The following is a 24,390-nucleotide window of genomic DNA, read 5'->3' on the forward strand; positions in this document are numbered from 1 at the left end:
TTCTAAATCTGAAACATAAGCGCTTCAGCAGAAGATAAATCGGGAACCAGATACATCAGGAGGAGACTTAACATCAAACTGCCACCTTAAAAAGACAGCCATTGATGTCACCAGGGGGATGGGAGGAGCCACAATGGAAGTGAGGGTTTCTGCCATCCTCCCTGCACATCTGACCACCGTCCCACCCCAGCCTTAACAGCAGTGGCGGCACCAACGGCCACTTAGGACTTGTGGTTCTACGTACCACTTACAAGGGCTGAAGCCTTATAACAACCGATGAGGTAGTCCATTGATATTACACCTATTTTATGGATGAGGAAAAACAGGTCAGGGAGCTTAAGTAACTTGCTCAACTTCACACAGGTAACAAGTGACGGTACCACAATTTAAACCCAGATCTGTAAGGATCTAAAGCCCTTATTCCTTACTTCTCCGTTTTACAGTTTCTCGCCATCCTTTGAAGAACAAATGTTGATTGATATTGCTCTCAAAGTCCCCGATCAACACCATCGTTTACGTATCAGGGCTTGTGGGAATCTCAGAAGCTGACCGAAATAAAACCTCTGAGACATGACCCTACCCCCCTCAAATGTGAGAAAAAAACGATCTTAACGATGATAATGATGATTTTTTTATTTGAGTTTTTACAATGCTGACGTCAGCTAAAGTCAAGAAGCATTTTTCTGCAATGCAAAAAACATCTGTCTCGTTTTCCTTCTCAATGGGTGGTTGGGAGTTGGATTTAGAGAGAATTCATAAAACGGGAATTATTCTGCCTGCCTCCTTTAAACCTTGTAAGGCAATGGGGTAGGTGGGTAAGAAGAAAGAGCACCGATTATGGGAACAACTTTGGAGTGGTGAGCACAGAATTTACAAAAACAAAAAAGTTGAGTCAGAAATTCAAGTTTCTCTTGATTCGTGCCGTAAAGAGAGGAGGCCCCTGTCTTCCTGAGGTCTTTGATGAAGCTCTGACTCCTTGGAGAGTTGAGGTTGAACTTCCTTGCTCTCAGATTTAGTTTCATCAGGAGGCATTTCTGCTTACACAGAATTACGAGGTGAGGAAATCGCCTGGAAAATAAAACATCAGTTTCCAAGAAAAGGATCATCATCTCCCTCTCCTTCCATCCCTTCCTTAATCATCATGATTATCGTCAATAATATGTGTTCACTGATTACTACTATGCTAAAGTTTTATATACATAGTCCTCACAACAAATGTCAGAAGACAATGAAAATGTTTTCATCTTATAGGTGAGTTACCTAAAATCTAGAAAGAATTCATGGTTTTTCCTGGGTATACAGTTAGAAACTGACAGGTTACATGGAAATTATTGAACTTAATTATATCTGTATAAAAATATGTTAAATATTATTATTATATTATTATATTGTAGTAACTGTATTATTATTGATATTGTCATTTATTATCACACTAATTATATTACTATAAGATCATACTGTGATGTTATAAATGTATTGAATATTATTTTAAATATATTGTTTCCGGTTAGATTTTCACATCAGAATCCTTTTCCAGCCTTCATTCCATCCCTCACTTTCACACCGTCTCTAACTCCAGGAACCCCACAAATCCTTACTACATAAAAGTATATCTTTTCAACTCTGGAAGTCGGAGAGAACCTTAAACCTTAGCAGACCATGTGAATTATTAGTCATGGAAACAAACTCACCTCTCTGGAATTACATTTGTTTTCTGCACACCACATGGCTGAAACAGAGATGTTGATGCATAATTCCAGCAAGGTAAGGATGAGCATTAGAGACATGATGCCCTAGGAGATATGATGCCTCATATGACACATAGTACAAACATTCAGAGGGAAAACATGTCATCAAGAAACCAAATATAACATCTCCCTCCCTTAAAACAGAACAAAGTGAACCATAGATTAGGTTTAAGACACAGGCACACACCAACACTCTTTAAGAGACACCTTATCAACCTAAAAACATAGAAACTGGGGCCTGGGGGGCTCAGTTGGTTAAGTGTCTGACTCTTGATTTTGGCTCAGGTCATGATCTCACGGTTCATGGGATCAAGCCCCATGTTGGGCTCCCTGCTGACAGCATTGCCCTGGTTGGGATTCTCTCTCTCCCTCTCTCTCTCTGCCTTTCCCATGCGTACCCTCTCTCTCTCTCTCAAAATAAATAAATAAACTTTAAAAATAAGTAAATAATGGGGCGCCTGAGTGGCTCAGTCGGTTGAGCGTCTGACTTCGGCCCAGGTCATGATCTCGCGGTCTGTGGGTTTGAGCCCCACATCGGGCTCTGTGCTGGCAGCTCGGAGCCCGGAGCCTGTTCCAGATTCTGTGTCTCCCTCTCTCTCTGACCCTCCCCTGTTCATGCTCTGTCTCTCTCTGTCTCAAAAATAAATAAATGTTAAAAAAAAATTTTTAAAAATAAGTAAATAATAAATAGATAAATGGAAAAAATTTACCTGGAGAGAGAGATACATTGCATTTTTTATCAACCACATGAAGTGGTCACAGCTGAAGAGGCTGTAAAGGCAAAATTCTGATATTCTTGCTAACGTCTAGGAATCTGAGTCATAGCCAACTAAAGAAACGAGTAGGTAGTTCAGAACAATGGACAAAAATGACCCCCCACCATTTCATTAATGGGATTTTATTAGAAGGTTTATGTGTCTATGCCATCCCTAGAAACTAAACACTAAACTGAAATATTAAACACAAAATTACTAGACTAGCGATCCTGCTATTATCACTGAGGCACCTCGAAGGAGAAGCAAACACAAGATTGTTCCAGAAGGAAAATACTACAAAACCCACCTGAAAAAAACAACAACAACAACAACAACAAAAAACCCAGACCCATAGAAATATAAACTTAGATAATTAACAATACATTTCAGAAAGAAAAAAAATGAGGCACAAACTTCTTTGCCAGCAAACAGGAGGACTGGGAGTCAGGCAGTAAAAATAGGTCATCAAATAGGTCATCACGGGAAAAAAAAGGCAAATTTAAAGGAAAACCTTAATTCTAAATTGACCTCAGAAGAGGGAGAATATCTAACGCAAACAACAACATCATTTGAAAAGTTTCTTAGGGAGCTTCCCTTTAAAAATAATATACCCCCAAAATTCCAACGTGAAGTACCACATTCCAAACTTCGGTGACTCATGATTCAAAAATCCCAGGTCACAGAGAACACTGTAAATCTCCCAAGTCAGTTTTATTAAGTAAGATATGAAATTTTAAAAATTTCATTTAATCTCTCTGGGGAGTGTAATAGTAGCAGCAGCAATAAATACTAATATTATAACACAATGTGCACTGGGTTTTTTTTTATTTTTTTTAATGTTTACTTATCTTTGAGAGAGAGAGACAGAGTGCGAGCAGGGGAGGGGCAGAGAGAGAAAGAGACACAGAATCCGAAGCAGGCTCCAGGCTCCGAGCTGTCAGCACAGAGCCCGATGTGGGGCTCGAACTCATGGACCACGAGATCATGACCTGAGCCGAAGTCGGACGCTCAACCGACTGAGCCACCCAGGCGCCCCAAGGTGCACTGTCTTAATTGCTCATCAAATATGAACTTGTTTAACCCTCACATCAACCCTGTGAGATTGATACTATTACCATCCTCATATCAAAGATGAGCAAATTGGGGCGCCTGGGTGGCTCGGTCCGTTAAGCATCCAACTTCAGCTCGGGTCACGATCTCACAGTTTGTGGGTTCAAGCTCCGCATCCGGCTCTGTGCTGACAGCTCAGAGCCTGGAGCCTGCTTCAGATTCTGTGTCTCCCTCTCTCTCTGCTCCTCCCCTACTCATACTCTCTCTCTCTCTCTCTCAAAAACTAATAAAAAAAAAAAAAAAAAGATGAGCACATTGAAACACTATCTAATTTGCCCTTCATTGTAGAGCTAATAAGTGGCAAAGCCCGGATTCAAATCAAGGTAGCATGATACCCGATATGATATTCTTCTGTACATTTGAGATCATTTGGAATATTTTATAATTAAACATAATTTTTGAAAACATACGTTTGATAAGACGCCCATGCAAATGCATAAGTCCAGTGACTGTGAAGACAGACATCCCTTGAGAGAATACTTATTAACTGCTAAATTGATCGAGACAAAAACAAACCCAACTAGAGCGATGGTAGCGCTGGCAATATTCATTCCAAAATTGTGTTCCACCTAAAAAAAGAACAGGAATTTTCAATTAATATAGGAAGCACATGCTTCCTTCCTTTGGTAGCAATTCATTTAAACCCCCATCTAAGACCTGCGGGTCTTAAGAAGAACTTTGGTTCTTACTCTGAGGAAAATATAGAGTCCCTGGAGGATTTTGAGCAAAGGGGCAATGCAGTTAGATTAATGGGAGCACTGAGGTCTCAAGCAGGACTAGTGTAGACAGGGCCAGCGGTAGAAGCAAGGAACCCGGTTAAGAAAGATGGTGTCTGACTGGATGAGAAACAGTCAAAGTCAGATTTAGCTTGAACATAGGGCCAACAGGATGTGTGAATCAATTGGATTCAAGATTGTCAAAGAAAGAGAAGTCAGGGATAATCCTCAGGGATCTGGAAGGAGGGAGTGCCCATCAGCTGATATGGGGAGGAAATGGAGGGAGAAGGTTGGAGGAGGAAGATTAGGATAGAGTTTGGGAGATTTTAGAACTCTTAAGTGGAAGCAATGAGATCCACCGGCCTGTTGCCCAGAGGGAGATCTAGGCTGGAAGTGTTTATTTCAGGGTTGTGGGCATGCAATGTCACTTGAAGCCAGGAGCATGGATGAGGTCACCAAAGGAGTGAGTAGGGCAGGTAACAAGGAATTGAGTTCTGGGGCACCCCAACTTTTGAAGGTCAGAGAGAAGCAAAGGAAAGGAGATTGAGAAGGGGACACTGAAAAGACAAGAGGAAACCAGCTAATGGAAGTGATCTAGAAGCTAAATGAAGAAATGATTGGAAGGAGGAATGAGTGATCCACTGCGTACTAAATGCTGCCCATGAATCAAGTTAGATGAGGACCGGGAATTGATCTCTGCGTTGCCAACAGAGAAATCAGTAGTGATCTTAAGGAGAGTGGTTACAAAGATGTAACAGGGAAGAAAATAAAGCCTTATTATAAAACAATGCCCTTCCTGGGTAGATTGGAAGTTCTTACTCGATAGGTAGGGAAGACAATAAAGCCCTTACTGGGTAGATTGGAACTGGAGACAGAGTGTAGATAATTCCTTTGAGGAGTTTAACTACAGAAGGAAAAGCAAATTGTGCCCATAGCTATCAGGAGAAAATAAGGTCAAGGTATTTTTTTTCTGCTTAGATTAGTAACTGGATGCTGATAGGCTGATTGAAAAAATCTAGCAGAAAGACATTTGGAGTGATGCACTCAGGTGGGAAAAAAAGGAACAGAATCTAGTATTCAAATAGGGATGACAGCTTTGAAGAAAATCAGAGTCACCTACGGTAAGAAGTTAGAATAAAAAACGAATCGGTTCAGACCTGTTCTGTGAAGTGGATGTTAGAGAGGGCATCTGAATGTTCTTTTCTAAGGGCTTGGGTTTCTCAGAATAGGGAGCAAGGTCATCAACAGAGAATAAAGGTAAAAGAAAAGGGATTGGTGTTCAAGGTGGCCATCCATGGAGAAGGCAGAGTGAATGAGCTAGGAAAGGCGTGTAGCTGGCAGAGAGATGATTTAGTGAGAACACATAACAGGGACTTATGAAGTGTATAAGGAATCACTAAAGGAATAGAACTTTTGGCTTTTGGGTGTGGACTTAGTGGTGGGAAAGGGTACACTCAAAGTAGTTAGAATTAGTCAAGTTTCACAACACGCAAAAATCAAGAAGCCTTTTTCTGAGCTTCAGATTCATCAAATATTCAAAGTAACCATCCCAGGAATCATTCACAATCTCCATGATTTTCTGATAATTTACCATCTGAATGCCTTAAGAGAATTTTCTTGTGCATTACACAAGACTCGGTGTCTCAGTTGAATTCACCAACCTCTACTCTCTTGTTATTAATGGGTAACTTATTTCTAGTTCCACAATCATAGGAATACAGGAAGAACTGCCACTTACCAACTTTCTTGTGGGTTTTCTCCCAGCTGCAACAGACAAGGATCCTGAAACAATAAACTGTTTAAACACAGGAAATGAAACAGATAAGAGAACATTAAGTCTCAACCATTTTCATTTTGTCCTCCGTCAATTAGTAGATATCTAGCAATGGTTGCATAAAATTTCTTTCTAAAATTCACACTCTATCACAGAGAATTATACTCGATGTTGCTCATCATTTCGTATGAATAAAATTTTAAATTAGTTAAAATTTTGAGCAAACATGTGATATTTTATTACATCTGTTTTTATACATTATATGAGCGTGCATACTTTAAAAACATAAGATAAAGACATATATGTAATGTGATATAATTATCTTTATGCTTATACTTATATTAAATGTAAATAATATTTATTTACATACACATGCATATATAACGTCATTCTCATATTCTGACTCAAGCTTCAGATGAGGGTTTGATTTATTGGATTAGATGTTCTGAAAGAACTTCAGCAAGTCTGTCTACATCACTATACCCACTCATTTTAAATGATTATTTTGATAAGCTATTATTTTCATGACTCTAATTTTATAAAGTGAATTCTCTACAAGTTGATGGCTTTCTCAAAATTTCATGCTGTTTTATACCCCACAAATTCTTACAACAATTTGCAGAGCCACGCCTATGGTTTGAGGGCAAAGTTGCCAAAATCATGGAGAGCAAGAGCTGGCTCCATAGATTCAATTCTCGAATATTCTGCCTGAACACAAAGGAACAGGCTTCGGATTCCACGTCAAATAACAAGATGGTTATCACGAGAAAGTTCAGGGTCACTAGAGCTTTATGGTCGAGAACATATGCACCCTGACCCTATCTTCAGCTTGTATTCATTCAGTCACCTAGGCTCAGTTTTTGCCTACTTTCTTTTTCTGTAAAATAGAGATGTGCATATCCCCATGTTAATATTACTGACCTTATAGCTATATGGGGATGGAATGAAATGATACTTGATGAGGTCTTGGAAATTGGCCCGGCACACCTAAAGCACTTGTATTATTAACAATAGCTAAGGTTTTTATGTATTTTTTCCCCATTTAAAAATGGCCCAAAAAGAGGGCCCCCATGTTATTTCTACTATCTTACTGAAGAAACTAAAGGGTAAGAACTTAGATATTTTTCTCAAAGGTCAATAAGGATGGGTAAGAGGAAGATTGGTTCATATAAGGAAGCACACGGTCAATAAACAGCAGGGCCCGTATACAGAGGGAAGGGGAGGGAGACAGGGGTGTAGTTGCAGGTAAGGCCAGATAATGTCGTGGATCTTAGACTTTACTCCATCAGCGATAGACAGAGCTGGGGCAAAGCTTCCAGCGATGGGAATCCAATGGTCAGATTTGAACCTTCATGCTGAGGACGCTTTCAAAGAATGAGCTCTGGCTTCCTGACCACATTTTCCCAACATACTGACCCCAGCTTTCTGAGAAAAGAAAACTCTTTCCTGATGGAATAACTGAAACACTTCACCATCCTCTGTTATACAATATGGAAGTTTTCCATTTAGATAGTCAGGATTCATTATGCAGAGAAAATGTGTACTTCAGGTTTTCTAGAAAAATTCAGACTCCAAGTATTTCATCAAAATGATAGTAGGAACTACCTAAAAATTTCAGAAATGTTAAATCCAAATTACGTGTTTTATACTGCATCCAGAAACTGAATGTCATCTTTTGTCAGCATATGAGATTGTTGCCAAATTATGAGCAATTTTGTTTTAAAGAAGATCTGAAGGTCGATGATTCTGAAAAACTAAACTCACGAATAAATTAGAGCCCCAGATTTGCTATAAATTTATATCTTCTTCATTTGCCAATTACATGTTCCATTTACTATTTTCAACTAAACTTGCCCATCTTGGATTTCATGGTAGTCTGAGACCGAACACTTATAAATTCTCAAAGGTCTAACACCAGAATAGACAAGAAAAAACAAAGACAAAAAAATTAGTGTCTGGTTAGCAAATAGTTCCAACTAATTATCTTTTTAAAAAGAAAACATCAGGTAGTTGATAATCAAATAACAAATTTATTTATTCAAATAAATTTTAAAACCACCTAGAACCAAAGCCTATTTTATTGATTCCGTTTTGACTCAAATAGGGGAAATCAGTCTTCTGATTTCCAGACTGTAATCAGCAGGCAAATCTCTTATCTCCCAAACCAGGACTCTCTTGACTGCACAAGACAATTCACCAATACTCATTTTTCATTTGATTTTCTTAGCATCCATAAATGTAATAGCTGGATTTAATGCATGAATACATCAAGTTAATGTTTGAGACTTAATTTGTACTCAGCAAATGTGATTTCTCTTACTCAGGAAGGCACTTTGTTTTTAAAAGTTGTGTAAGGAATTACAAATCAAACCCACAGCATGCAATCTCCAAATAACCTAAAAACAACACTTTAATAATCTAACACATTTCTAGCAGTGGTATCTAAGAAATGATCTATGGTCAGGGGAACATGAATACGCACAAAAACAGCACCCCATAGTGGGTAGCCTGTGTAGAAGACCAAGAAAAACTGGCGGAAGGGACGAAATATGCTTTGTGAGGAACCTATAAAAACACCCAGAGCCAGAATTGTTGCTCCATTCAGGATCTGGACGGCCTATAAGAAGGAAAAAAGAAAAAAAAAAGCATAATGGTCATGTACTAGTGTCCATGGAGAAGAGACCATTTGAATTTTCTTCAGAAAGGAGATATCAGTGCTGGAAATGATGACAATGTCAAGCTTAACTGGGCAAGGCCTTATTCTGGGAGGTTTTTGTTCTATGCCATTCCCACCGATCCCAATGGCAGCCCTTCATCACCACGTCTCTCCCTCCTCCTGTCCATTCTCACAAACTCCTTCCAGACAGTGGTAGAAAACTAGAGGCAATATGGCTGGCAACACAGATGGGGTCAAATATCTTCCTAGCACACCTTGGGGCCATAGTATGATGAAGGCACTCAGACATTAAACAGCAGTTCATCCAAGCTTTCGTCAATCCAATTTTTAGATCTAAAATACGGAAGGCATTCATAAGAACTCAGCCTCCCGAGGTGGTGGTCAGACTGGAGTCCATTCTCCAATGCTGACAGGACAGTTCCTACTCCCCAGGTCTAAAATGGGTCCCAGTCTTTTCTTAAAGAAGCAACATTATTGACTTAGTGATGAATAATTCAGAAATCTCTCCTGATGAGGACAAGGTTTTCCACATGCTATTTATTTTCTTCTGTCTTAAACCAATTTGTAAACTAAAGATGACCTACCCCAAGGGCCTGTAACTTCTCCTTCTGTTGATTTTGTGATCCATTAATGGACTGGTAGACAGAGTTATTCACCACCTCTGGTTCCACCTGGCTCGCTGGGGTACCACCTGCTGAGGCTGCCTCCAGTTCTGCATTCTCATCTCCTCGGGAGGCCATCTGGGGTTATTGATGGCTATCACAGAAAAGAAATCCAAAGGTTTGATGTTTTCCCTTTCCCCACCAGCTACAATTTTTTGAGTGCAACAGAAGGGTTCATTTCCGTCCATACATCAAAATGACTCTCCACAAATGGAGCATCAATTTACATTGTTGAATTTCATTTTGTCTTGGAGTAGTAGACACCATCAAACTACTGTAGTAAGTCTGAGTGCCTCACATAACTTTGAAACAGTGAAGTGTGATTCCTTTCTCATTTTTATATGTATGTATACATTACATAGCCCCTCTTTCTTCAAATCAATCCTGGACAACCAGACAGATGGTTTCACTGAGAGTTGATCTCTTGGTTGAGGAAAATGACTTTGGTCACCTCCCTATAATAACAAGAAGTATAATTTATTGAGTTGCTACTACATGCCAGGTACTGTCTGGTTGCTGTGATCGTGTTAACATATTTAATCCTCCCAACAATCTATGTTGCGATATTATTATTCCGATTTTAAAGATGAAAAAATTGAGGCATAGAGAGGTCAGATAACTTACCCACACTTAACACAGCTCATAACTGAGTTCAGCTCTATTAGGGACGTTCTACTTTAAGGTCGAACATTTTTTAATCGTTATGCTATATAGTACTATATGGAAGATACCGTTCTAGGTCACCGTTCGGTACAGCGGAAAGAGTTTAAGCACCGTGGAAGAGACGAATCTAAATCCAAATTTGGCCACTTATTAGTTGTGTGATCTAGTAATGGGAGCCTCAGTGTTCACATATGTAAAATGAAAATAATTTTAATTTCATATTAACATGGCAAGAGGCAACTTTGATAAGGTCTGAAGTCCCTAACCTAATAGACAGTTGGTAAATGTTAACTTTAACTCATACTCTGCCTTGTGGCAAAAAAAAAAAAAAAAAAAAAAAGACTCAAAGTATTGTATATAAGGTTCGCCAAACAACCACCTCAATCATTACACCTAAAAAAGATGTGTCGCTAAAATATACACTGGGGGCGCCTGAGTGGCTCAGTTGGTTAAATGTCTGACTCGGTTTCAGCTCAGATCACCATCTCATGGTTCATGAGTTCAAGCCCCACATCAAGCTCTGCACTTTCAGTGACTTGGGATTCTCTCTCTCTCTCTCTCTCTCTCAGAATAAATAAATAGGGGCACCTGGGTGGCGCAGTCGGTTAAGCGTCCGACTTCAGCCAGGTCACGATCTCGCGGTCCGTGAGTTCGAGCCCCGCGTCAGGCTCTGGGCTGATGGCTCGGAGCCTGGAGCCTGTTTCCGATTCTGTGTCTCCCTCTCTCTCTGCCCCTCCCCCGTTCATGCTCTGTCTCTCTCTGTCCCAAAAATAAATAAAAAACGTTGAAAAAAAAATTTTTTTTTAAAAAGAATAAATAAATAAACTAAACAAAATTAAAAAAAATATATATATATATATATACACACACAGTATGTTCAATCTTGAGCAATATAACTTCCTAGTGGGAAAACTGATAAAGGGAAACTTGTTTCAGATGGAGTCAGGACGCCACAACAGGGGCTCTCGTGCCCTGTCCCTCCTCCTCAGTTGTAGACCCAACAGGAAGAGAAGCACTTGGCATCTTCCAAGTCAATACCACTTTACTATCCCAGAGAAGAGCAGCCCAGCCAACAAGAGGCTGTCACAACTAAAAGCTACTCTATTTCCAAGTCCCAGTCTGCTGCAAGGGACTTTGTGTGTATAACAGTAACTCCTAATTCCCCTCTTTCCCTCTATAAAAAGAGCAGTTCCTTCTCTTTGTTGTCTGGACTCACATAAGATTTTGTGTTAGCTTGCTTGTCCCAAATTGCAATTCTCTACTCTTCCTGAATAAACCCATTTTTGCTAGTAAAATAACTGATAACAGGCTTCTCCAACACAAAGTGATTGCAAAATGCTTCTCTGCTTTTACAACTGATGAGGTGGACAGTAGGAGATTAACCACAGGGGCACCTGGGTGGCTCAGTCGGTTAAGCGTCTGACTCTTGATTTTGGCTCAGGTCACAACTCACAGTTTATGAGTTCAAGCCCCACATCGGGCTCTGTGCTGACAGTGCAGAGCCTGCTTGGGATTCTCTCTACCCCTACTCCACTTGCTCTCTGTCTCTCTCAAAATAAATAAATAAGCTTAAAAAAAGCTTTTTTTTTTTTTAAAGAAAAAAGAGATTAACTACAAACCCATTATATACTGCTGAATTCTGCCAAAACTATTGACTTTGAGTTTAAAATGGTTTCTTAATTTCTACTGTTTGTTGCAGATTGTACGGCAGATCTATTTTTCTAATAATTTCACTCACTTTTATCAGATTAGATCCATGCTGCTTCCTTTCAGGATAAGGTTTACCTTTCCAGTTCTCTATCATAAAGGGTATGTGTCATGCTTATTTATTCACAAAGGCACTAAGAAGGTGAAAGTCAGAACACATTCTATCTTTAACTTTATCACATTGGAAATTGCTATTTTACCTCTCGTCGAAATGTCCTGCCAATACTGATTTCCATGCTAGCATTTAGGTACATGCTCTGTTTAAACACTGATAAATACAGAATGACAAGGAACCCTTACCTTCCATGTTCAACACTATGCACGGAATCCAAGAAGGAGGAAATATCAAAAAGTTGACAGCAAAGTCTATTTTAATAAATACCTAATGTAATCCTGGTCAGGATGTATAATAATAAGAATGGCCAAACAGGGCCACCTGGGTGGCTCAGTCGGTTAAGCGTCTGACTTCAGCTCAGGTCATGATCTCGAGATCCATGAGTTCGAGCCCCACATCAGGCTCTTGCTGACAACTCAGAGCCTGGAGCTTGCTTTGGATTCTGTGTCTTCCTCTCCCTCCGCCCCTCCCCTGCTCGTGCTCTGTCTCTCTCACTCTCAAAAATAAACAAACGTAAAACAAAATTTTTTTAATTCCCTCAAATCCCTCTCTCATCTATGTTGAACATCACCTTGCAAAGCTCAGGCTTAACATTTATCCATTGGGAAATATGTATATATATATATATACATTTTTTTAAAGATTTTATTCTTTTTTAAGTGATCTCCACACCCAACATGGGGCCCAGATTCACCACCTCAAGATCAAGAGTTGCATGCTTCACTGACAGCCAACCACATGCCCTGGGAAATACAACTATATTTTACATAAGATATCTACCTCGCTAAAATGTATTAATGTGGAGAGCGGTGCTCCTTCATGATCAGATACCTGCTTGCCTGTTAGTCTAGCTTCACGCCTCCCCCTCCCTATCTCACAGCTCTGTCCAGCCATGTTTTATTTCTTTTAATGCCCCCCAAGCATCAAGTTCTCAAAAGTCTTCAACTCTCCTTCTCAGTATTATTCCTCTCTTCCTGAAACACGTTTTCTCTCAAGCTCCACCTAGAAAATTTCTGCTCTTCTTCCAGACTGACTCTCAGTCCACATGCCACACTTTCCTGAGGGAAGCCATCTTGAGTCCCAGCCGGGTCTGGAGGAAGCCTCCCCTTTATTACCTCAGAACGCCCTGCCCTCTGCTTCCCTTTTCCTACTACTACGTGTCTGAACCTCAACTGACTGGATGTTCACCTGTATCTGATGTCTTCCCATCCTGGTAACCCCAGGGCCTAGATCTGTGTCTGTCACATGCTGTGCACTCAGCAAATACATGCTTAATAAATAAATGAACTTTTGGTCCAGCTTGATGTAGCCATGCCTTATGAATGATAATGTGAAATATGTTTGTGAGGATTGGAGCCTCTCATACAGAGAAACTCCCGAGTAGCTCTGGAAGGAGGAAATCTATCATTTATTTTTTAAGTTTATTTATTTATTTTTCTTGAGAGAGAGAGAAAGCTTGAGTGGGGGAGAATCAGAGAGAGAGGAGAGAGCAAGAATCCTATTTATTTATTTTGAAAGAGAGAGCACAAGCAGAGGAGGGGCAGAGATGGGAGGGGCAGGGGGAGAGAATCCCAAGCAGGCTCGTGCTGTTTGCCCTAAGGCCAATGTGGGGCTTGAACTCATGAACCATGAAATCATGATCTAGGCTGAAACCAAGAGTCAGATGCTTAACCAACTCAGCTACCCAGGTACCTCTTGATTTTTTAAAATAACTATAAATGGGGTGCCTGTGTGGCTCAGTCGGTTAAGCCTCTGACTTCAGCTCAGGTCATGCTCTCATCGTTCATGGGTTCAAGCCCCGTGTTGTGCTCTGGGCTGACGGCCCAGAGCCTGGAGCCTGCTTCAGATCCTGTGTCTCAGTCTCTCTCTGCCCCTCCCCTGCTCACACTCTGTCTCTCTCTCTCTCTCTCTCTCTCTCTCTCAAAGGTAAATAAACATTAAAGAATAAATAAATAAAAATAAAATAACTATACATATCAGGGAGAATTTTCAGGCTTCAGGCAAAATAAACTATGTTCAATAATGTGGTCAATTGAGCTTTTCTTTTTTAATGGGAGAAGTGTAGATTTCCTGAGAACCCATTAAGTTCACCTATCTGGCTTTTAGTGTGTGTCAGGCATTGCACTAAATGTTTTACCCATTTAACCACCATATGTCTCACACATCCATATAAATAGGTACTGCTGCTATGATCCTTTCCATTTTGCAGGCGAGAAAGTGGAACACCAGAAGACTTAAGTAATTTGCCAAAACCCACAAGGCCAGCAATTTCAGGAGCTGGAGACCCGAACCTGGCAATCTGGCTTTCAGAGTATCGTTACCGTCCCTCTGAGCTCATGCAGAAACTCACTTACTAAATCTTTACTTCAGATGTGTCCAGACCATCTCTCATTCCCACAGCCGGCAGCCGAATTTGGCGGCAGCCACTTGGATTATATACATCTAAGAGGTGTGTGTGTGTGTGTGTGTGTGTGTGTAGGTGGTGTCCGCGCCCGTGTCTTTCCAAAGAAATAAGTAGACAATTATGTCTACATTTTCAACACCAGAGGAACAATCAGACTCTAAGGGGAAGCCATGTTCACAGCTGAAAGTTCCAAATCTCTACGTGACAACCAACCAGAACACTCTGCAGACATCCTCACGGCCCACTGACTCTCCTGGGTGGCACCCAGGAGACAAGAAAAAAGGGGGCTTTCTCTGAAGAGCGAATCTGTAGGGTTTACCTTGGAGGCTTCAAGCGTTGGAAGACGTCCTGCCTCTGAAGCAGAGTAGGAGACGCTCAGTAATGATAGCGATGATGTCCTTTCTGGAAAACTGCAGCCTCTTCGGACTCAGGCTTAACGTACCTTTGCCTGAGGCAACACTCTAGAGGAGTCGGTGAAAATGTGGTGCTGGCTGACTGCAGAGTGTGCCAACCACACGGGCACCTGGGACCACTCTGCTTTCACTGTGCGTCCCCAAGGCTTGCCGTTGATTAGGAAACTGGCAGCAGGAGTAACCGTCTGCTGGCCCTGTGACATTGCTTAACATATGGTTGGACCAAGAAATGCAAGCAGGAAGTACAGGGAGATGGGTGGGAAAGCATTGTGGGATGGGGGGGCGTCGAGCAGTCACTTGCCCAGTAAGAAAAGAATGAAGTCAGATAGTAAGAGCAGCGTCTGGAGGAGGGAGGGTGGTCACACGCATCCTTACGTTCAATTCTCACAGGCTTAGACAGGCTGGTTCGTCTGCCAACGTCAAAGATACAAAAATTAGGCAAATTGTAGTTTGATGGCATTGAATGACTGCTGCGTACCAGTCGTCGCTCTAAATGCCCTGCGCGCATTAACTCACTTCAGCCTCGCGATGACTCCAGGCCGAGGTACAACGGGTAACCCAATCTCACAGAAGAGAAAACTATGGCATAGAAACGTTAACCAGCTTTCCTAACCGGATCCGGTGCCCGGCCAAGCTGTGTGCAAACCTCAAGCTCTGGCTAGGGTGAGGTCAGGGTCATGCCTGCTACTCCCAGTGTGATTTGTAAATAATGATGCCTCCTGGGGTGCCTGGGTGGCTCATTCGGATAAGCATCTGAGGTCAGCTCAGGTCATGATCTCATGGTTTGTGCGTTCGAGCCTCACGTCTGGCTCTGTGCTGACAATGCCGAGCCTGCTTGGGATTCTTTCTCTCTCTCTCTCTCTCTCCCTTTCTCTCTCTGCCCCTCCCTCACTTGCTCTCTCTCTCTCAAAATAAATAAAGTTGAAAATAAATAAAGAGGGGCACCTGGGTGGCTCTGTCAGTTAAGTGTCCGACTTCAGCTCAGGTCATGATCTTGAGGTTTGTGAGTTCGAGCCCCGCGTCGGGCTCCGTGCTGACAGCTCGGGGCCTGGAGCCAGCTTCGGATTGTGTCTCCCTCTCCCTCTCCCCCTCCCCCCGCTCATTCTCTGTCTCTGTCTCTCAAAAATAAATATACATTTCCTTAAATTTAATAAACAAATTAATTAATTAATAAAGCCTCTCCTCACTTTCAAAAGTACCCCAGCTCAGAAGATACATTATTGGGAAAGTGAATAAAAAGAAACCTCATTTGTGAAAATGGTGTTGGGAAGCCAAAAGCAGGCAGCTCGCACACCCTACTGCTTCCCTGGGATGGCAGAGCCCACAGGAAGAGACCTCCCTTCTCAAGCCATACTATTTTGCCTTCTTTAATACCCAGCAGAAGACAGAAAGGTGTTTCTCACCTCACCACCCTCTCCTGGCAACAGCCCAGCCGATGAGAGACAGTCACACTCAGCCAACAAGGAGCCCCTACACTTAGAATTCCCTTTTTCCCCAATGGACTTTTTGTTTCTAACAGCCCTCCCCAGCTCCGCCCCTTTCTCGATAAAAGAGTGGTCCTCCCCTTCCTTTTGAGGATTTTCCTATGGTTTGCTGTAGCTTGCTTTTGTCACGTTGCAATTCCCTACTATTCCTGCACCAACCCATTTTTGCTGGTGAAATGACTGGCAGTTTTATTTTTAGGCTTAACATTCCACAATCATCCTAAATAAATAAAGTGCCCTTAAATAGATGATGGGAAGATCAGAGCCAAGAGGCAGTAGGGCAATAAATCACATGTGGAGATTCAAAATGCAGTCTTTAGGAAGGTCACAGGACAGAGTCTGGAGGGGGCAGCCCATGACTGGGTGAGGTCCTCATTCTAGAAACTGGAGCAGAAGGGGAAACTCGGTCACAGAAAAGAGAAAAAGAGGCCGGATACCATGACCGAAGGAGCGCTCTGGGAGGGGACATGGTGAACTTGGACTCTGCATATGAAGTGAGCGGAGGCCTGGCAGCCAGGAAAATGTAATCGTGTGCAGGAGCTCTGTGACCAGGGCTGGTACCCGAGCCTGGAGTAGAGACTCTGGAGCTTTGGATGACAGAGAAACTCTAAACATAAGGAAATAGCTAACAGGATGGCCGCAAAAGGTATGTTCCTCATGTTTCACTTTAGCCAGAGCCATTGCAAATGGAATACTGATGAAACAGTAGGAGGAGAAGGGCGGGGGAGGAACAGGGGATGTGGAGGGGGGAGGAAGAGAGGGAGGAAGAGAAGAAGAGGAGGGGGAGGAGGGGGGAGGGACAGGGGATGTAGGGAGGGGGAGGAAGTGAGGGAGGAAGAAAAGGAGAAGGAGGAGGGAGAGGAGGAAGGAGAGGAGGAGGAGAAGGAAGAGGAAGAATAAGAAGGGAAAAGACAAGAAAGTGCTCTCAGGGAAGGAGAGGAAGAAATATGAGTAAGTGAGGAAAGGAGTAGTTCCTTTTAACATACTCGTTTTAAATTAAGAACTGTAGGAAAAAAAAAGAGCTCTGAAAGGAAGTTAATTAAACTCTAAGACTTCAGTTGTCTCGTTTGTAAATATAAGACCATAGTACCCACCTTAGAGAACAGCACGTATAAAGATTAAATGACAGAATGCATGTAGAGGTCTTAGCAACTAAGATCTTTACATGCATTGGAAATAAATGAATAAAAATGGGAAGGCTCTTCAGTTCCTTAGAGAGAGAGAGAGAGAGAGAGAGAGAGAGAGAGAGAGAGAATTATGAGAAACTGCTTTCACGATTTGCACAGATGACTTCTGCTGGTGTGCAATAGTCCCTAATTTCAAGAGAAAATGTTTTCAAGGATGCTGACTAGCTTTTGGTGCTGCAATAACATAATGAATAATCAAGCTCAAAATTCAAGTTGTTAATTTCCAAAAGGAAAAAAAAAATGAATCTTGATTTGAATGAAGTCAATATTCCAGCTGTTCATCCACATGGGACCCATTAAGACCTTGAAAAGTGATACATTTCTCAAGCGTTGTTTGTCTTAATCCAGTTACTAAGTACTGTTTGCATCCTTGCTTTTATCCCTACACCCAAGTGCACGCTAATGTGTGCACATACCTACTAAAATCATGCTCTTCTTGGGGCAGTACCTTTATATATCTTAGTAAGCATATGTATTCTTGTTAAGAAACAAAATTAGTTAACCATCTAAAATCTCTGACTTTGAAATATGTTCAATGTGTCTGGCTCATTGCTTACTAGTTTATAGCTTTGCAAGTTTCTAAGTCCCTGCTTGGAAACCATGCCCTGCCAGGTGTGACGTTACTTAGTATAACCATAAGACAATAAAAGGTTGTGGTAGACAAAGATTGCTGTTACTAGGGTCTGGAAATTGTGAGCCATCAAATAAAATGAAACCAATGATCGGAAACAAGCCTTATTCTTTCCTGTTTTAGCCTCATGCTATTTTTTTAGACAAGGCGGGGAAATACACTTGTACAGATCTAGTCTTAGACTTTGGAGGAAGGCATTGCATTTTTAGAGTTGCTCAGGAAACCAGGAAGAGTTATCATGATATTGTTGGCAAAAAGCGAAATAGTCTACATAGAAAACATTAGTATAGTGTTCCTCCTCAACTTCCAACTACCTCGTGGAATCATTTGGGTGAGCTTCACTCACCAAAGAAGGACTGTCTCTATTCTCAGTTGTTCTCACTGTAGTAAAAGAGCACTGGAGATGGGTTTAAGAACTTGTTCAAGGGCCAAAGGATTTAGGAGATACTCAAAGCTGAGCAATCCTCAGATCCTAAGCCACAACTGGGGAATATCCTCAGAGTCAATGAGTGGGGTGATTCCCAAAAGGTAGCTAGGGGTCTGACTTGTCTAGGGGGTCTGGTGACTGAGGAATGGCCCCCTCACCACCAAGAATGATGTTTGATCAACTCAACACCCCTAAAACAAATAATACAGTGAAGAAATGGGCAGAAGAGACAAATAGACACCTTTCTAAAGAAGACATCCAGATGGCTAACAGACACATGAAAAGATGCTCATCTTCAGGGAAATACAACTCAAAACCACAATGAAATACCACCTCACACCTGTCAGAATGGCTAAAATGAACATATCAGGAAACAACAGATGTTGGTGAGGAAGTGGAGGAAGGGGAACCCTTTTGCACTGTTGGTGGGAATGCAAACCGGTGCAGCCACTCTGGAAAACAGTATGGGGGTTCCTCAAAAAAATTAAAAATAGAACTACCCTATGATCCAGCAATTACATTACTAGGTATTTATCCAAAGGATACAAAAATGCTGATTTGAAGGGGCACACGCTCCCCAATGTTTATAGCAGTGCTATCAACAATAGCCAAATTATGGGAAGAGCCCAAATGTCCATCAACTAATGAATGGATAAAGAAAATGTGATATATATGTATATATATATATATATATATATATATATACATATATATATGTCATATATATCATATATATGACATATATATGTCATATATATAACATATATATGACATATATATGTCATATATATATGTATACAAATATATATACACATATTCAAATACTACTCAGCAATCAAAGAGAATGAAATCTTGCCATTTGCAACAACGTGGATGGAACTAGAGTGTATTATGCTAAACAAAATAAGTCAGGCAGAGAAAGACAAATATCATATGATTTCACTCATGTGGAATTTAAGAAACAACGGATGAACATAGGGGAAGGGAAGGAAAAATAAGATAAAAACAGAGAGGGAGGCAAACCATAAGAAAATCTTAAATACAGAGAACAAACTGAGGGTTGTTGAAAGTTAGGTGGGTAGAGGGATGGGCTAGATTGGTGATGGACATTAAGGAGGGCACCTGTGATGAGCACTGGGTGTTATGTGTAAGTGACGAATCACCAGGTTCTACTCCTGAAACCAACACTACACTGTATATTAAATAACTTGAATTTAAATAAATACATTTTTTAAAAAGTTTCCAAATTAAGAAAAAAAAAAAGAATTTTGTGTAATCAATGTCCAGGACAGTCTTAAAGATCCGCATGCTGCTGACTGAAGGATCAAAGTGGTCTCACTGAATTAGCACTGGCAGGTGCCTGGTGGGAGCATAGCTGCTTCTCAAGTGTCAGATGCCCATGTGGAAGCTGGAGGGAGCAGCCTAGTCAGAAGGAGCCCAGATCTCTATCTTTCAGGCCCCAAGGAAGAGTAAAGGTCTAATTTCCATGCCAGTTGATGAGAGAGGGGACCCTAGGAGACACCAGTGAGGGGGGCATTGAGGAGAAGATCCAGGTTTAGGAGGCTCATATAAGCCACAGTGAATCCCTGCCCAGACCAGGGGCTTTGCATAAAACCTTGTGAGCAAGAACCCCTAGTCCTGCAACAGAAGGGATAGTGTTGTCTGAAGAATGCTATGGGTGGAAGATGAAGCACTTTATGTGGGGACTTTATCCCAGGAACAAGAGAAAGGGCAGGAAGGTCTACTGCACAAAGCCAAGTCCATAGCAGTCTCTGCATAGAAACCACGCCCATTGGAAACCAGCCCTGTCTTCATGGGCAGTGGGGACGCTGAGATGCAGGAAGGCATACCAGCTGCTGGCCTTGTCTGGAACAAGATCCTGGGTCTTAGACATGAACCTCTAACGTGGGGAAAAAAGTAGCAGAAGAAGGAGCTTCTGGCCTGGGTAGGGCCCATAAGTGAGTGACTACAGGCCTTAGGTCCAGCCTATTACATCAGCAGACACATGTTCAATCGATATTCAGGACTAATTGGAAGATGCATAGGCACCCACTTCTATTTCTAATCAGGATATGAATTTGGCAAGATGTAGTGCTAGCAAAGGGGTCACATGAAAACACAATCATTTTGATTGTAGAGCCTGTATTTCTTCTACTCTTCCAACGTAGTAGCCCCAAATCAAAAGATCACATTGAATGAAATAGAATGAAAAATAGTGATATTTTAAAAGGTCTCCCCATAAATAAAGAGTGATCCTGAACTATGAAAAATATTGATATTCAAAAGGTCTCCCCATAAATAAAGAGTGATCTTGAACTATGAAAAATATTGATATTCAAAAGGTCTCCCCATAAATAAAGAGTGATCCTGAACTATGAAAAGTATTGATATTTAAAAGTCCTCCCCATAAATAAAGAGTGATCCTGCACTCTCTACAAGTCGGAGCGTTCTGTATTGTATATAAACATTAGAATTCCTTAGTGTCTACTGCTTTTCTTCTTTGGAGAAGACTGAAAAAGTATTTTAGGGTCAAAAGCTGTTTCTGAAGGAAATAGACCCTATGCTGTTCTAGTCAGATTATTCTGTTGACAACTCATAGGAAATAAAGTCCAAAGCTAGTAGAGAAATAAGAACCAACAGAGTAGTGATCATTAACTCACACTGCTAGAACACTGCTTTGCTCTGGCTGGATTCCTTGGGACCAGAGTTTCCAGATAAAATTCAAAAGTCCCAGTTAAATTTTAATTTCAGGAAAACAACAATTTAAAAATATATATAACTATGTTCCATATGATATTTGATTATTTAAATAAAGTCTCAAGTATTGCATGGAATATAATTATAACAATAATAATGTTACCAGAAATCCAAGTTTAACTGGGCATCCTGTATTCTGATCTGCTAAATATCCTACACCTTACTTAGGGCACAGATTCCACTCGATTCTCTTGGATTATTCCTATTGCCAGACATGTTGTAGGCTCTATGCTACCACTCTGCCTCTCAGCCCACCATGGTATTAGACTTCTGGTTTGTAAGTGGCTATGGGGCTCCTCAGAAAAGAGCAAAAGAGTTGGCAGCAAGCCCCAAGTGAAGCATATCTACAGGGATCCCACCCTGATGGATCTGCCCCAACTTATTGGCCAAGTAGACCTTCTGAGCATCTTCCAGTGGCTTCTTGGTAAGTCATTCTCTGAGTAAGCCATCAAGTTACTCTTGCCTCCTCACAGTCAGCCTGCAGATTTTTACTGGGTAGTTTGGGGGCCTTTTAATGGGCTATTTGGGGAACTCCCTGCAAGCTGTGATCAAGAGCTTACCTGGGTCCCTCCCTAGATGGGCTGTGATTGAACTACTCAAGTGTAAGATGTTGGGTGCCTCAGTCCAAATGTCTTTAGATCTGTACTGCTCTCCCCCCACTTCGTGTTTCCATCTCCTTTCCATCTTTCCACTAAAATCCCTATTGGCCTTCTCAATACTTTTTCTTTTAGGAGTATTTCATAGAACAATTTTAATTCTTTTTTTTTTTTAGTTTATTTGTTTATTTTGAGAGAGAGAGAGAGAGAGAGAGAGAGAAGGGGAGGGTCAGAGAGAGAGAAAGAGAGAGAGAGAGAGAGAGAAAATCCCAAGCAGGCTCCACAGTGTCAGCACAGAGTCCGAGGTGGGGCTCGAACTCACTAGCTGTGAGATCATGACCAGAGCCAAAACCGAGAATCAGACACTTAACCAACTCAGCCACCCAGGCACTCTGAACAATTTTCATTTTCTAATAAAACAATAAATTCCAGTCAAAAAGTCTAACTGATATACATTAAATGTATCTCCATGCAGTTGGGTTCATATGGGATGGAGGTATTGTGCCTTGTAGTCAGGCTAGCATATTTTCTATGTCAGGTTCATTGAACTGTAATTTATATACAGTAAATTTCCTCCTTTTTCAGGTGTATAGTCTTCTACATTTAGCTAACATTCATAGAAGCGTAAACACTACTGTAATCAAGCTAAAACAGCTACACATCTACTAATTCTTGGCATGTTGAACTTTTTTCTTTTTATCTACAATTGATCTGGAACTCAATCATGTCACTAAAACCTACTTCTCAAGAAAAAGAAGCCTTACTCTCACCTGTCCCTTGGCACTTCCCAAGGAAAGCAGGAATACTTTTGCAAAAGGGAAATTGGCAGGTTTTAAGCATATGAGCTAATCAATACTAACTCTTTGATAAGTTGTAATTATGCTAAGTCCAGCTTTGCCTGGGGCCGAACTGAAAAACAAAGTACCTATTATTATATTGGCTTTGTAAATGTTCTGAAGCAGAGAATGAACATATACACAAAACCTTACATTGCTATGGAGACTCAGGGCAGGCTACCTGCTACAAATTTACAAGAGGAACATTTAACAACAGAGACATTCTTGTGATTTTATTTCCATTTTTTGATTTCCAAAAAGGACTGGCAATTATTTAAGGGACACCTTAACCAAAAGAGTTATTTTGAGACTGTGCAATCTTTGCATGTTCGACTTTTCAACCCACCAGCTCTTGTGATATATTGCCCAACTTGAGAAACCCACAGTAGATTTTATACACATTCGCCTGCCTGAATGATGGTGAAAGCATCTGTACATAGGGTGAGGTCATAAAAGAGATACAGACTGAAATGTTGGGCTCCTGATGCCTGGGTGGGGGAGGGTCTTAAGACTCACAGTGGAGTTCACCTGAGTGAGAAATAAACTTTTGCTCATTTCAGCCAGTGACATTTGAGGTCAGATTCTGGTAGCAGAACCTAATCAATACTATCTGGTGCAGCGGAGAAACAAGCTTATACTGTTTTGTACAACTGGCAGTGTAAGACCTTAAATTTGCGTTCATTGACTCCTAGATTCGAACTGTTCAACAACAGTCAAGTTGCTCTCAACTATTATTCAAGAATAGTCTGGGGTTGATGATTTTCCTTAAATAACTTAAAAAAAAAAAGAAGCACACAAGATTACATAAGCAAACAACAACAACAACAACAAAAATCCATAAGGCAGTGGTGGGGGCAGGGTGGAACAAAGGACTTGTTCCTATATTTTTAAATTAATTCTAGAAATATAGACTTGATTTAATAAGCTCTTATATATCTTGCGCACAATGAAAGAAGAAAATTAAATGGAATTTAATGGAATTCGGTTAAGAAAAGAGATCCCACAATCATATTCTACCCGTTGCTTTATTTTCTCAAATGGCATTCAAGGTGGTCTTCAACTAATCCAGTTAATGGTTACCTTGACATCTCAGCAAATGGGAAAAATGTCCTTCCGATCTTCAGTCTTCCCAATATTAGTATATATTATTACTATCTGTACAATTGCCTGAGCAAGACATCTAGTTGTCATGCTTCATTATGATTTATTTCCAAACCTACTTTAAATCCATTTGGAAATTCTTTTTTCTATTTCCAAAACACATAGAAAATTAGTCCATATATTTTCCATTTCTACTGCCACAAAGGCATGATAACATCATCACTTGCCTTAATTACTTATAAAATTCTTATAATGCCTCTAAGCTACTGCTCTTATCCATTGTTCATAGGGTAATAAGATTGATTTTTAATAATTTGTTTTGAGAGAGGGCAAGTGGGGGAGGGGCAGAAAGAGGGGGACCGGATCTGAAGTGAGCTTTGTACTGACGGCAGAGAGCTCAATGTGGGAGAGCCCAATGTGGGGCTCGAGCTCATGAACCATGAAATCATGACCCGAAACAAGTCGGTTGCTCAACCAACTCAGCCACTGAGGTACCCCTGATTTTCAAATATAAATCAGATTACATCACTTCCCTGCTTACAATGCCTGCAGTGACTTATCACTTTACTAAGATAAACACAAAACAAAACAAACAACAACAACAACAACAACAAACAGTACATGTTC

At 40.9% G+C, this 24,390-nt stretch overlaps 1 protein-coding gene across 2 annotated transcripts; it reads right to left on the reverse strand.

Annotated features, from left to right (window-relative positions):
- Window positions 1-608: 608 nt before the first annotated feature.
- LOC109246498 (membrane-spanning 4-domains subfamily A member 3) lies at window positions 609-14,856 on the reverse strand. Of its 2 annotated transcripts, XM_019414498.2 has the most exons (7): window positions 14,651-14,856; window positions 9,365-9,536; window positions 8,586-8,720; window positions 6,068-6,124; window positions 4,024-4,182; window positions 1,692-1,793; window positions 609-1,068 (listed from the first exon to the last, which is right to left on the reverse strand). In XM_019414498.2, exons 2-7 carry the CDS (start codon window positions 9,518-9,520, stop codon window positions 1,039-1,041), a joined length of 639 nt encoding a protein of 212 aa, XP_019270043.2. In that variant the 5' UTR covers window positions 9,521-9,536; window positions 14,651-14,856; the 3' UTR covers window positions 609-1,038. The 2 variants fall into 2 exon arrangements, with proteins under 2 accessions (XP_019270043.2, XP_019270045.2); XM_019414500.2 differs by lacking the exon at window positions 8,586-8,720.
- Between the last annotated feature and the right edge of the window lie 9,534 nt (window positions 14,857-24,390).

The sequence above is a fragment of the Panthera pardus genome, unplaced genomic scaffold (assembly GCF_024362965.1).
Source record: "Panthera pardus isolate Hobbes unplaced genomic scaffold, ASM2436296v1 HiC_scaffold_12, whole genome shotgun sequence".
Lineage (NCBI taxonomy): Eukaryota > Metazoa > Chordata > Mammalia > Carnivora > Felidae > Panthera > Panthera pardus.

Bases quoted from the DNA above. Each gene is read 5' to 3' on its own strand.
- LOC109246498 (XM_019414498.2), bottom strand. From the start codon at position 9,520: ATGGCCTCCCGAGGAGATGAGAATGCAGAACTGGAGGCAGCCTCAGCA. The intron at 1,794-4,023 runs GTATGTTTTCAA...CATATCTCCTAG, and splicing joins GCATGGGCGTCTTATCAAAC to GGCATCATGTCTCTAATGCT. The intron at 1,069-1,691 runs GTGAGTTTGTTT...TTTATTTTCCAG, and splicing joins ACAAATGTAATTCCAGAGAG to GCGATTTCCTCACCTCGTAA.